Here is a 14,514-nt window from a genome sequence, read left to right as displayed (position 1 = left end):
GATTTAAGATGATTAAGAGCTTGGAAAGACTTCCTTCCATAAGAAGAAAGAGGCTGATTTCCATTTAACTACCATGCTTTCTTCCTACAGTCCTAAAATGGAACACATTATTTATATCCACTGTAGCATTTGTCTGTCTATATTGGAAGAGGAAAATAATGTGACCGTATTATAAATGAGAATTATTGACATAACTGTGGGCCTTCCGGGGAGTGCAAGTAAGGGTAAGCTAGATTTAGAGAAGAAACATTAGATGATCTATACAACCTTTCTCATTTGCAAAAAGTAGCTATTGGCTTCCGGGTAGACCTTATATTCATGATCACAAAGTTGAAATATCTGAAAATGTTATCTAGTAAGAATGTGGAATTTTCTCTTTTCTATGGACATTTTGTACAATGAGTTCTAATACCAAGTTCTGATAATTGGAGAAAATACATTATTTCCTACATAAATGTTTATAATCAGTGTTTTTGGTTTTACATTTTGTCCCACTTATGATTCAGGGCTATCCCAAGTTCAGAAGTAAAAAATTTCATAGCAATAGACCACAAATGAAGAAAAAAAAAAAAAAAGAAAGAAACCCTCTGGCTCCAGATCTTGTATCCTCTCTTACTGTGAAGAGCACAAGCATTTTCGAAGAGTTCTGATACAGAAAAAAAAAAAGTGCACTTAGTAAATATACATCAATTTATCAAATTACGTACATTAAACTTGAGACTGCAATGCCTTAAAAATGAACAGCAACAACTGGAACAATTTAAGATCCTTTTGACCTGTCTGCTAGCTTGTCAGCAGCACTTATTTTTTGGGCTTAATTTACTAGGATACTGGTATCAAATGCTTTTTTAAAATGGAAACTAAGCAGCAGCACTAAATGAAGGAAAATTTCCCTCCTGTAACTTGAATTGATTTCCAGATTAACTAGAAAGGCTAGGGGCATGTGGGAGCATTCTTTGCTTACAAAAGCAAAGGAGAATTGGGGGGATTTCTGTGGAAGAATGTGCGGCAGAACAATTTCTCCACAAAGAAATGACTTAAAAAAAAAAAAAAAAAGATTGATCAAAAATCACATGCAAGGGCCATGTAGACTTTCCTGAAGCAGACTGTGTACACGGCACCTCATCGGGGCTCCTATAGTTTGGGAGTGCAGTATACCAGTATATTCACATTTGCTGCAGGTTGTTGGGACAGACACCATTTAATATTGCCCACTGTAAGCTAAACAATGTGGACTTGTAGGGCATCTCCCTTTCATCCTAACAGAGCATCTCTCCTATAGATTTTATTATCTATCCTATAGATAATAAAAGGCAAAAATTGACAGCTTCATTGGGACAGTATTAGTATAAATTCTACTTAATGAAAAAAATGCTGTGCAGTTAAATGGAATTTAACAAGGTGTTAACTGGGCGTTAAATTTCAGGCTCTGTCCTTTAAAAGCTGTGAGGGGTTTATTCTTGATGCACTGACATCTCTCAAGCAGCAGTTTTACATATACTTGAAACTAGCATAAACTGCAGCACGTTGAAGGAGAATATTCCGCTTTTCCTTCCTCATGCTGGAACAAGCAGCTGCACAGTAAATACCAGCTCAGGCTTCAGTCTGGGCTGGCTGTTCTGCCCATCAGGTCCAAGTGGACGCATGACTATCTGAGCCTGTACAGATATGGTCAGGAACACCTAGAGGGCAAGACTGCTTCTTTTCCTGCCCTGCAATGCCAGCCGGTATCTCTGGAGATCTCCCTCTCTCCCATGTCCTGAGCCCTATATGTTCACATCCCTAGTATTCACATGCAGTGGGAATAGAGAGAAAAAAAAGAAGGGATAGGGAGATGAGAAAAGTAATAAAGACTGGGTTTCTGAGGTCTGCATCATAACACTGAAGCTAATGGTAGCTAATGGGTAGTATCTGAAGCTCCTAGTCACTACCCTAGTGTTAGCGTTCCCTTGAGGGACCAAACGCGGCCCCTTAGGCCGGGCTTCCTGCAGCCCTCAGCAGTGTGTGTGCACACACGTGTTCACCCCATGTGTGGTGCCCCAGGCCTCCCGGGATTTGCAGATGGAGAACGGCACAGAGATAGGAAGTCTATGGGATGTGTTCTGTGTGTGCTGCAAATTCTGCAGGATGAGGAAAATCCCTTTGAAGCCTGAGAGTGCTCATTCAGGCTCATCTAAACCAACCGTGGACCCTCCAAGCTCCTCAGACTTTTGGCACATTATAGTATTTTGGCAAAATTGGTAAGTTTAAAACGTGCCTGGGCAGTGAGGGAGAAAGGGACAAGATTTGGTGTGATGTGTATCCATATACATCTTCTGTAATTGTGTATGTGTATCAGCAAAAAGACACTTATTCTCCCTGAGATGATACTTGAGAATTTTAGCCTAGGGGAACTTCTTATTTAGAAAGAATTACTCATTTCTAACAGTTCATTTTTTGAACAAAATAGCTATATCAGTATTACTATCCTTATTCATCCGTAGCATCACTGTTACTTAATTTAGCTCCATTAGCATTCCTGTTTATTGCTTTGCCTAAAGCTCTTTGTTGGTGCCATTTGTGATTTCCTTTCTGTCCCTCAAAAGTTTCCCAGCTGCCCCATTATCACCCTGTCTGCTTTGGCAGGAGAGAGGGGAAAAACAAAACCAAAAAAGAGGAAATAAGCACAAAATGCAGAAAAGAAGCAAAAAGCTTAGAAAACTGCCAATGAGGCCAACCAGCAAGGACAAGCTAGGGATGCTGCAGGTGGCACAGCAATGTAATTCATGGTAAAAGCCCTGGAGAGGTTTCTAGGAAGGTTGTGCAGGGGTGGGGAGATGCAGCACATGTGCCAGCATGTGCATGGACAGACTCCCTGTCCATTGCCCTCTCCCAGACACATTACTCATTCTCATGCAAAACAGAAAAATAGTCTGTATGATAGAGAGGGCAGTCGGTCCCTGAGCTTATGGTGTGACTACTTACAAGAATAAAGCAGCCCTAAGGTGTTTTTAACAACTTTTGCTTTGACAAACCTTTGTTTGTCAATATGTTTGTTTTTTTTATTATTATTATTTTTTGACAGAAATGTTTCTCATTTCAATTAATTGTTTTCACCCAAAGCTCTCCTTTGCTTTCATTGATAACTAGCATGTGTACTTCAATTACTGCTAGTTTCCACCTCCTACATAATTCATTTGCATCTTCAGTCCTTTCCCCAGCCTCCCTCACAGCAGCATTTTAACATGGCAGGTGCTTGCATTGCTAATCTTTCACTTTTACTACTCCATTTATAAAATCCTCTAATATTTTCCTCAAACCACTTTCCATACTGTCAGTACCTCACCTTATATTACTTTGCAGAAATGCAGGTGAGACATTATTTCTTATGGAATTCCTTCCTTCATCAATGCTTAAAGGAAAGGGGATCTTTTTTCTTTTTAAATCAATCCCGTAGGAAAAACAGGGACAGCAAGCGATAGGACACCCACTTTCTGACAAGTGCATGGGAAGCAGTTTATTTGCCCGTTGAGACTGGAGCAGTTTTGGGCGTGTGGGTAGCGCAGGCTGGGGAGCACCCAGCTGGCTTCCAAGGCAAAGCGTTTTCCTGAACTGAGGTCCCACTAGATTCCATCAGCTGCTGGGAAGGGATTTTTAGGATCAGAACTCTTAGGTATCTAAATTACTTCTACATCTAGTCCTTAACATATATCTAGCTAAAAAGGAGATTGGCACAGAGACTCACACTGCCTTTACTTTCCTTGCTACTTCTTACACTTCTTTATGCATCTTGAAGTATTAATTCTGTCACTATTCACCTCAGGATAAAATCCCACAAAGTCTGGGGAAGGAAGTGTTATTTCAGGTTTCTTGATGATAATGTAATATGTACATTTCTGCATCTCAAATGCTAATCCCAAAAACAAGACCAGTCCAGATTTCCTTTTTAACAATGTGGAGAAAGAAAGGGAAAAAAAAATAGTGATAAGGCTGGGTAAAAAAGCACATTTTTCAATAAAGGTGTTGATCTAGGGATCAAAGAAAGTAGATAAAGAGAACTTTTTTTTTTTTTTTTTTTTCCTTCAGGAAAGGGTGTTGGGAACAGCTAAATAAGCTAAATAAAAGGCCATCACTAACAGAGTTAAAGCAGTTACACAGGAGTAGCAAAGACCAAAAGGAGTTTTTATAGAAGATTTGGAGCTAACAGTCTGTGTTCCCTGCTTGCTCTCATATTGTTACTGCTGGACTCCAGCAAGGTGCTGGCCTTGGGCACTGAGGAAGAAAAGGAAACTTGGATTAAGAACAGAACAATCGGGGGAAATTATTAAATTAACATTAAGACTTCTCATCATTCCATTCCTGCCTGCAGAAAAGAAAAGGAATAGCTGTTGTTCCTGCCTGTGGTTCACATTCTTTATCCATATGGATCATGAGAGGGAACGATCATCCTTGACTGGAAAAGCATGATTTATAAAACAGGCATTTCAGAAGGATTCACTGTGTTCTTCCCCTTGTCTCTTCCTGATGATACTCAGTGTCATTATCTGAAGGAATGTGTTATCATTAGAACAAGCCATCCTGCATTTCTAACATAGGCATCAACAAAGGGCTTGAATTCCTGGAACTCTTGGCATGTTTGTACAAAGCAAGAAGGAGTTTACAGCCAGGAGACCCAGAACAAATAAAACGGATGTGTTGGCTATGCTCAGATTATAGTAAACGCCAAGGTACCTTTACAGTAACGTTAGACTGCAAAGCTCACATAAGAAAAGGTCTGCTTATCATTTAATGGGAGAATTTAACAGTACTACTTACTTATTCAACTGTATAAAGCCTTCTACTGATTTTGCAAGCCTTTTTACATGAGTAACATTTTGGAGTAGAACAAATTAACTGCCCCTTGATTGCATCCAGCATATGCACAGTGGTAGAAACCGGCCATTTATTTGGTGGAGAAAAAAAAAGTTCATTAGATTATGATAATCACCAGTATTTTACTATTTTATAAATGAGTAACAATTCCTGAGTTCCTTCCTGAATAACAATTACATTCAGAGGCTGCAGCAACACGTAGCTGAAAATCTTCTACTTAATTATTTTTGTTGCTCTTCGTCAAGCAGTCACTAAAATCCTGCTCCTAGTTACACCTCTACAGCCACAAGGATGCCAGTGAACTTCCTTAGGGCGGAATAAGCCTCCCTGCATTCTGAGTGGCAGCTCTGCTTTAGGCATCGAGTTTTCCTCATAAGCAGAAATGTTTGTGAAGCAGCATAAAGAACAATTTGCTAAAAATGCGTCAATTTGCTGAACCCTCCCGCAACGCCTGCACAATGCGTTTAGCAGCGTAATTAAACAGAAGACACCGTTTCTCTGTAATGAAGCTAGGAGGGTCCATGCCGAGGAGCTGTGTGCATTTGTGACATGTTCACACTGAACACAGAGCCCGACAGAGCCAGGCCCTAAAACAGACCGTGGATATCCTCGTTCTCCGGAGCAGCCTGAATCCCCTGCTCTCCCTGGTGAGGGGCATCACTCTGGTGCCCGCTCCCTCCTCCAGGGATGGGACTGGTACCCTAAAAGGCACCTCTATTTAGCAGAGTGGAGGAGATAAAGAGGATGCTGCATCTGCAGCAAACGCACGTATTCAACAGTATCATCGCCCCTTCGCAGGCAGTTATCATGTTGTTTTGGCAGCAGGAAGGAATCTGTGGTTTTTCTTGAATGTTGCTCTTCTTTATTTAAACTACCAGAAATAACACAAAAATGACAGAATGCTCCGTCTATAAATAATCATTCCGGTGTACAGTTATATTAGGAGGTAACTCAGATGGCATGATAACGCCTAACAGGCTAATCTTAGACCTGTAATGCCATAAGATGAAAATAACTAGGCTAAGAATAACTGACCCAGAGGAGTCAGCCTGTTAAAGAGATCCACGGAACAGGGGATTTTAGATGTTCATGTTTTTCACAATAATATCTGTCAGTTACTCTCCCCAGAATGTTTTGCATCAAATCCGTTGTATGAAAATAAAACAATAGTTGCTGGAAGAAGTTAAATTGCAATGACACCTGAAACCTTTCCCATTATCTACCACCAAAGCCTGAAATTCATATATATATGGCACACACAAGAAGACATGAGTGTTTGCAGGCTCTCTAGCTGAATGTTCTGCTTTCTTACAGCTTTTGTTATCTCTGTAAAGACTGTGCAAAAACAAGGGGCCATGAACTTGATGTAAAATAGAAGCCTGATTAAAGTTCTGGCAAGAGGAACAGTCATTCCTCATATCCCACACAAATCTTAATGAAATAAATGGACTCTGCGCACAGGTCTGCATGAAGAAAGACTCTGGTTGAAACCACATGCCCCTGAGTACAGTGCAAACCAAGATGTATAAAAGAGGTGAACAGCTAAAACAATAAATGGCTAAAGCAAAAAAACTCTTTTCCAAGAAAGTGATTTAGCTCAACATACCAAAGGAGGAACCCTCTGCAGAACTACTGCCAGAGGTAACACATAGATACCTCTTTTTCTGTCTGTATAAAGTTGTGCATTACCAAATTCAAATCACTAAATAATTCTATTTTTTTTTATGAATATCAGAGACTTTAACTTTGCTTTCTGCAATCTCTCCACAGAAACAGTTGAATGGGTGAAAGTTTTGTATGGCCAGGACAAAAAAAAAGAGGGATGGAGGTAGAAAAAACATCAAAGTTATGAGTGCAAGAGCTTGCCCTGAAGGCAACAAAAATGCATGTACACAAGCGGGTACACGTGGCCATCCAGACACACAGGAGATACAAGACACAAAATAACTTTTACCACATTAGTGCTCACTGAAGGAAGGGGGCTAGCAGGACCTGCAGGCCCACATACATCAAGGTGCGTGTAGATTCTGCCACTTACACCCAAGTGCCATAGCTTGAATTTCTTGATTAATGCAGAGAACACTGTGACTACCTTCACTTGCTTCATCTGTGAAAGTGCAAGTATTTTGCAGTCTGTATGTAGGCTGAATCAATCAAATTAATCATTCAGAATCATTACATTCTCTTTAGACTACTTTTGCCCTACAGATTTATGAGCCTGACCAGCGTTTTTTTCCTTATTTTACAGAGGGGCAAAGTGACATAGGTAGGATTACATAACTTGCTCAGGTCACCTGTCAAATCAGTGACAAACTAAGGCTTTAAATGCAAGATCTCCTTAAACTCCTGATTTTTCAATAACAGCTTTGGGCCAGAAGTAGAAGATGCCTTATCCAGTAAAAGTTTAGCTGGAATTTTGGAAGGCCAGTTGGAGGGTATATATCAAAATGTGATGAATGAAGCAAATACAGCAATCTCACCCTTTGGCAGAACAGCCCAGTGTATTTAATCACCAGAAGTTAATAATCTTGGCTTTCCTTCTTGAAGTCACACATCTGCAGCCTCTAAGTTTAGGTAGGTTGTTTCCTCCCCTTTATTCAACTGTCTACTTGGGGAGTTTAGCTCTGCCATCAGTTATTTGCTACATTTTGGCATGTGTTCTTGCCATGGACTATGCTGTAGCAAATACTTTTATTAAAGAGGTTATAGTTTGTTATTTATGTTGTGGTAAAGTAAGGGCTCACCTGAAAGCTTTGGGTAAAATTAAAGCAACAGCATAGCTAAATAGTACCATCCTCCAAATAAGGTGCTTTTTAAAAAAAAAAAATAGTCTTGAAATAAAATAAGTATGATATCAAACAAGAATGTTTCAGCATCATTTTCTAAAATAAAGATGCATAGTACTTGCTGCTGCATTTAGAGCAATAGTAGCATATGGGAGAATCTAGTTCAGCCTCCTCAAGACAGCTGAGGCTGCTCCGTGCAGCAAGGTGTAGGTGTGTGTAAATTATACAGCTTCTTGAGTCGGTGCCGATCTCGATTGCTCCATTCATAATTAGACTTTTGATTGGTACCTATCCAGATCATCTCATTCATACTACGATTTACAAGCAGCAATGGAGACAGACAGGCAAAGCGGTAATTGAGGGAATACCAGAGGAAGAGTTTCACATGACAGGAGTATATCCTGTGCCTGCTATTGTCAGAAATTCCTCAGACAGTTTGTTCTGCAAATATGTTTCCGCTGGCCACTGATTCTGTCTTCTCTGGGGCCCCCAGCTCTGCATTTGCATGTGCAGAAACAGACAAACTTAAAAACCCATTAAGTGAGAACTTATGATGCGGTGCTTATTATTTTAGAACTTCAGCAATATCAAAGCTGCAAGCTGTAGCTGTTCGGGGACCTGTTCTCATCTTAAATAGGTGCAACTTTTTAAACTGAGCAAAAGTTACATGCAAGTACATGCAGGTAGGACACTCCTAACACTGCAGCACACCATCATGCCCTGGGAAATTCTTTTTCCCCATATACACAGCACAGATGGACACAACACATACAACATAATCAATTAATCAGGCCTGATCCTGCAAGATCTGCGAGAACTCAAGCGAGCTGAAGGTACCTGACAGCAGGACCAGGCTTTGTGGTTTCACGTGTTGTGAACTAAACTGCAGACTAAATACAGTACCAATGACTTGCTGTCTGGTTGTGTATTTCAAAGGCAAACAGAAACACCAAAGGATATTTTGCATTCTACAGTGTATATACATTAAAATTTCTCTTATTTGGCAATGAGCTTGACTCTTTTCATCTTTTTTTTTTTTTAAAAAAAAAACTCTATTTTACTTTGTACTACAGAATGCTATATGAGCCTAATGTGGTATGAAATGTTATATGACATCTTTGTCTCTAAAGAAGAACAACAATATTATAAACTTACAGAAATTTCCCTATGTTTCTTGTGTTTCAACTGAGAAAATTACTACAAGTCAAGAAAGATTAGTTGGTGGGTTCCAGGAAGCAAAGCTAACAAAACAGATTGTCACTTACATAGACCTAAGTCCAATTTGATGTATTATTTAAAAAAAAATAAAAAAAAAAAGAAAGAAAAGCAGTCAGTGTTACCTGTCTGACCAATAAAAAAGCACTGGACACCTGCTGACAGTAACTCGTATAACAGGTCAACACTGTTGATGATTTTGCAAAACTATAAAGAAAATTTCAGAGAACTTCCTGCTTTTATCCATTATCTTAGCTACAGCTTAGTTGTTCACATTTGTAAACAAGCCTTTGGTGATCAAAACCTATTCTAAAAAGATGAAGTGCTAAGTTGAAAGGGCTCCCCAAAAACTCAAAACCTCAAATGAAAAAGAAACAAACCAACCCAGGACCTTGTTAGTGGAGGAGGGAAACTGCCACTCCTAAACATTACCAACTGGAAGTCTTCTTCTCCTAGGGATTCTCATTATTTGATGCTGCATGTAATAGTTTTTCAGTCTCTCATTCCTTCCTTTGGTCTATAACCATTATGAGGTAGTCTTGGCTTTCTACACTGGAAAGCACTAATCATAAGTTTTAGACACATCTAAGTCTTTCCTGATAGGAAAAATACTGCCATTTGAGACAACCATTTATTTTAACATCTGAAACCACAGTTCGGCTCTATAGGTGTATGTAATAAAATAAATAAATAAATAAATAAAACATAAGCACAACGTAAGTTCTTCACAGCAGTTGAATAAACAGACCAACCAACCGAGGAAATACGGGCTCAACAGGTGTACCAGAAGAGGTGATACTCTAAGAAGAGACCTGTGGTCTACAAACATAACCAGACTTAACAAGTGGGAGGCACTGCCAACTTAGGGGGGAAAAGGGGAGGAAAGGGGGCAAACAAAGATCAGAGTACACCAGTCACACTGTAGTCTATGTATAGGTCCTCTATAAAGCCAACTACATGAGAAGCAAAGTCAGAGCCGTAGGATTATAAAACATACAAAGCAGCTAACATGGTGTCTCAAAAGATAGAGGTTGAGACCAATAAAAGCAGAGCTGGGGTACCCAGAGTTTAAGAGAGAAAGGGCAAACATAATCTGAAATTTAGATTTTTTTTTTTGTCCATCTAAACTGATATTCTGATTGAATGGCTTCAGTTGAGGCTTTATTCATCCTCAGTACCTCCTGTGCCGGTCTCAAACACAGTTAACAAAGAAACTAGAAAACATAAGACAGCTTCAAGTGCATGGAGAAACATCCAATGTTTCATCAGAACAGCTTTGAAATACCTTCATTAAAAATACATTCAATTTACATTTCAGTGAGTCATTACATCTGAGTACCTTTGCCAAGCTCCCAAATATTTTTAAAGTAAGGAAATAAGCCATGCATATTAAAGACACAGACTTGCTTTAACTTTTTTTTAAACCAACACCATTAGGAAAATGGGAAAGGATTTATATATATACATATATATAAAATCCCTTTGCATGTAAACTCGAGAAAGGGAAACTCAGAAAAAAGCCCAAATCCTGTTTACAAAACGACATGCAAAGATGCCTGTGATGGGCTCCCACTGCAGCTTCCTGAAGAGGTCTGCTCTGATGAAGCCTCTCTGCATGCACAAGCCTGTACCACAAGCCCCATTTTGCAATCCCGGAACAAAACAAATGAAACAAGAGAGGAATTGCAAACTGTATTGCTGCCGAGAGCTTTTCGCTCTTGCTAGAAAGCAGCAGACTGCAGAAAACAGACCCCCCCCCCAAAAGCAGCAGCTGATATCTGAAATAACATCATAGACAGAATTAGTTAACAACAACTTATAAAAAAGCCCACAAAAATAAACTCAGTTCTTTAAAGGAGGGGCTTGGGGGCTGGGTTGTTGTTGGGTCTTTTTTTTTTTTTTTTCAGTTGTGGCAGGTTGCGTTTTGCGAGATCGCCGCCGCGGAGGCAGAGAGGTGTGCGGTGCCGCGCGCTTACCTGAGCTGATCATGCTGTGCATGCTTTGCTGAGCCAAGAGCTGCTCCCGTCCAGAAACCCCATCTGAGGAAAAACACGATTCGCTCTCGTAAATGGTCTGCAGCATATTCCGCCCGGGCTGTACTTCAGCTACACGAGAGATTCATCACGGCACTCGCGCAGGGGCGGCAGGCGCGACCCTCCGTGGTCCTACCTCCTCCAGTGAGGGTTGCAAGAGAAAACACTTCAGTAATTAGCAATGTTTAAAGAGCTATCGGGGAAGGAAAAAAAAAAAAGAAAAAGAAAAAGAAAAAAAAAAACAACACTTGCACAGCCCCAGCCTGGGAAGGACCTGGTGGACACTGCACCCCTGAGTTGGAACAGTTGTGTGCTGGAAGCCAACAGCAGGTGGAAGAAGAAATGAAGAAATATCTCAGTGCTTCCAGCTTTCTTGGGGTGAAGAGGAGGGAGTGAGGGAGGCTGTGGGGGGGGGGGCAGGCGGGTAGAGCCTCTTAAAAACCCCGAAGGGGGCTGAGCCGCGCGCGGGGCCGAGGAGCCGGGGCTGGCGGCTGGCCGGCCGCGCGCTGCGTCCCGCGCTGGGGGCTCGGCAGCTCCCGGCCCCGCATTTGCATGTGAAGCACCAGGCGCGCGCGGCCCAGCGGCGGCAGAAATAGAACAATGGCTGGCCTGAGCCAAAAATAGGTCAAGCATGGCCGGGCGATTGGAGCCTGCGTTAATGCACTTAAAAATACCACGGCAAACACAGCTGTCCGGTCTGTGTCTCTGAGGCGCGCCATCCCCCCGCAGCGCCGTTAACCCTTGCCCGCGCCACGGGCCCGCGCACGTCGTGAGGAGGGCAGGGCGCCCGGCCCGGCCGCCGAGACCTCACCGGAGGCCAGCGGACCCACGGCCACGCTCACGGCCGCCGGTGGTCGGCTCTTCCCGGCCCCACCCCAGCCCTGTCCTGCCCTTCCCCCGGGGAGGATTTTTAGTGAAAAACGAGCGAAAGGCGCAGGCCTCCGTGTCGGTTCTAAAATAATACTGGGAGCTCTTGCTCATCGTGTGGTTTCTGCCTCGCCCACGCACAGCGATCCTGGCGTGCTATTTTTGTTGCCCCGTTTCTCTGGCTACGCTGCAGTTGGCTCGAGCAGGCGAGTCTCGCCGCTGCCTTCTCGCCAGGACCCACGGCCCGGACCAGGCGAGCTCGGAGGCCACGGGGGCAGTGGGGGCGGCCGGGGCAGCTGGAGGTGCTGGGACATGGCGAGGAGGGAGCTGGTTTCGTGCTCTCTCTGAGCCGCACTTCCATTTTTAGCAAGCTTCATACAATTCTTGTAGTAAGTTATGAGTTGTGGCCCAGCGAATGAGACCTGCTCACATACCATGCACTGCTCTGTTGACTTATTAAAATTTGGATGGGGCTGAGCGGCTTCCGTTTATATTTAGACGCAGCGGGCAACCCGCACTGCGCCCCTCTCAGTTTTACGAGGCGATGTGCGCTGAGGATCGCAGCATGTGCCTGCATGCCAGGCTAAAGCACCACGCTCCCCTGGGTCTTGGTGAGGCTTCATGCATGCTACATCAAGTTAATTTTTCATAATGCTGTTTCAAAAGTTGCATATTCTATGTGCTGATTAATAGACCTCCCCCTAGATGAGGCAAGATGCATTTCACTGTTAGAAATGTCACTCTCCTTTTGCTGCACAGGTGACCAAACCCCCTCATTTCCCAGCTGCATGAGCACTGCATGCTGGCCAGGCACTTTCCATGCTCCTACCTGAGGACAGTGGCAATGACAACGGGGAAGCTATTACTCCCTGGAATAAAGAAGCCCATGGGTTGTCCTAGGGGGCTCTAGAAGATCCAGCAAATCTCCAGACTATCTTAAGCACTTCCTATTCCTGAAGATGCAAGAATACCAAGAATATTTGAGGCTCACTTTTGCCCTTTGGCTAAGAAGTGAACTGTCGCTGTTCTAATGTGATAGCTTGTGGTGAAGGGCATTGCTTTTTAATTTCTTCCACTTCGATACCCAAGAAGAAATCCACAGTACCAAAGTTCTGTCATATTCCCATGCTCTCCGGATAATCTACAGCATTTTGGAGGTCTGTGGCTCAAATCTCCTCTCTTCCTCCTAAACAGTTTCTTCCTCCTCCACATGCCACATCCTCTAACTCTGCGAAGAGTTTTGGTCAGACCCTTCAGACAGGGGAGACTCTCTTCCTCATGGAGATTGCAGCTGGTAATGAGAATTTCCCAACAGGATCCCCATGTTGATCCCCACCTCTCCCTGCCTTTTCTCCCCCTGCCACCCTCACCAATTTACCATGTATACATATTATCTCTGCTTTCCTCCCCTGTTTTGTAGAGAGGAAGAGCCCTGCCATATCAAAGGTACAGAGGAAGGAGCTCCCTTTCCAATGGAAGAATTAAGGGCCCGCAGACAGGATGAACCCAACTCCAGGTGGGCCAAAGCCAAAGGCAGAGGCAGCACAGGAAGACATAGGGCGCTACAGCACAGGACTAGTGGCACAACTATAACGGCAATATTTACAGCTGACAAAATTGGCATCGTGATCATTTGAAGTAATACTTGTCCTTACAACATGTGCCATTGAGTTAGCTCAGGTTTGTAAGTGGTAATCAAGTAGATTTGATGATGGACCATTATAATACACTCCCCCAAAGGTTACTACTCTATCTATGGCATTCACAGGGATTCTGGCACCACCTCTGGGAGACCTGCTTAGACCACTGCAACCTGAGGTTGGAGCACTTTGGTCTAACTAACTATTTGGTTGAAATAACTAACATTGAAAAGAGTCAGAAAGTAAAGGTTCTTCTATCTCTTGAAAATAAATATATCCTATCTTTTGTTTAAAATGTGTAGTACCAGCACAGATGTGTCACAAAAGTACAAAGAGGATAACCAGTAGAAATAGAAAGCTTCACTAATACAGACAGAAATTTTTTTTTTTTTAAAGTGGAATTTCTTATGCCTTTGAGACAACCAGAATGTGACTCTGTTTAGTGATTCAGTACCTCAAAATAATCAGCCTCATATTACAGGGAAACATTGCAGGAATAAGTAAAAGGATGCCATAACACATAAAATTTTGAAGTGTGGGATCTGGGTATTAGATATCCATATGTGTTTTTATGTTCTTATAAATGTAGCTGTATCTTATTTAAGATAGAGAACATTCACAGATCTGATTTCAGATAGCTCAGTAAATGAAAAAAAAAAGCAAACTATTTTCAAGAAGAAAAAGTACATTCAGACATTCAGCTTTAAGCAAGCTTAATTTCGGCATACGAATTTTAAAATTACAGACATGTGATACATGCTATGTTAGCTAATCCATAGACTATAATGACTACCGCATTGTGTGCTATTTCTTAGAATATATATATATATAAATGTATTAAAATATTTTACTTATTAAGTCAGTCACCCCAAAGGTAGGGCTTTTACAGTCTGAATTCTTCCCACTCCCTCCAACGTATAATGGGCCTACTTCAGAAAAGCTACATGCTTAACTTTAAAGCACTTGTGTAAATCCATTCCTTTTCAACATAATAGTTAAGCACATGTTAAATTCTATTGATTTCAATAGAATTTAAACACATAGTTAAACACTTTGCTGAGTCAGCCCAGTCTGTAACTGTACAATCGCATGGTTTTATATAGCTTCTTTACAGTCCCACAG

At 41.9% G+C, this 14,514-nt stretch overlaps 1 protein-coding gene across 5 annotated transcripts in view; it reads right to left on the bottom strand.

Moving 5' to 3' along the window:
- HDAC9 (histone deacetylase 9) overlaps positions 1-11,096 on the bottom strand; it is a 126,543-nt gene extending 115,447 nt beyond the window's left edge. For all 5 annotated transcript variants that reach the window (XM_088533507.1, XM_088533502.1, XM_088533504.1 and 2 more), the window contains exon 1: positions 10,829-11,096. In XM_088533507.1, coding sequence (XP_088389633.1) covers positions 10,829-10,934 — 106 coding nt within the window. In that variant the 5' untranslated portion in view covers positions 10,935-11,096. The remainder of the gene's footprint in view (positions 1-10,828) is intronic.
- Positions 11,097-14,514: the final 3,418 nt, after the last annotated feature.

The sequence above is a fragment of the Tinamus guttatus genome, unplaced genomic scaffold (genome assembly GCF_059628265.1).
Source record: "Tinamus guttatus ecotype Peru unplaced genomic scaffold, ASM5962826v1 Tinamus_guttatus_pri_ptg000503l, whole genome shotgun sequence".
In the NCBI taxonomy this organism is placed as follows: Eukaryota; Metazoa; Chordata; class Aves; order Tinamiformes; family Tinamidae; genus Tinamus; species Tinamus guttatus.
Note: the sequence above shows the minus strand (reverse complement) of the source record. Positions and strands in the feature narration are given on the sequence as shown.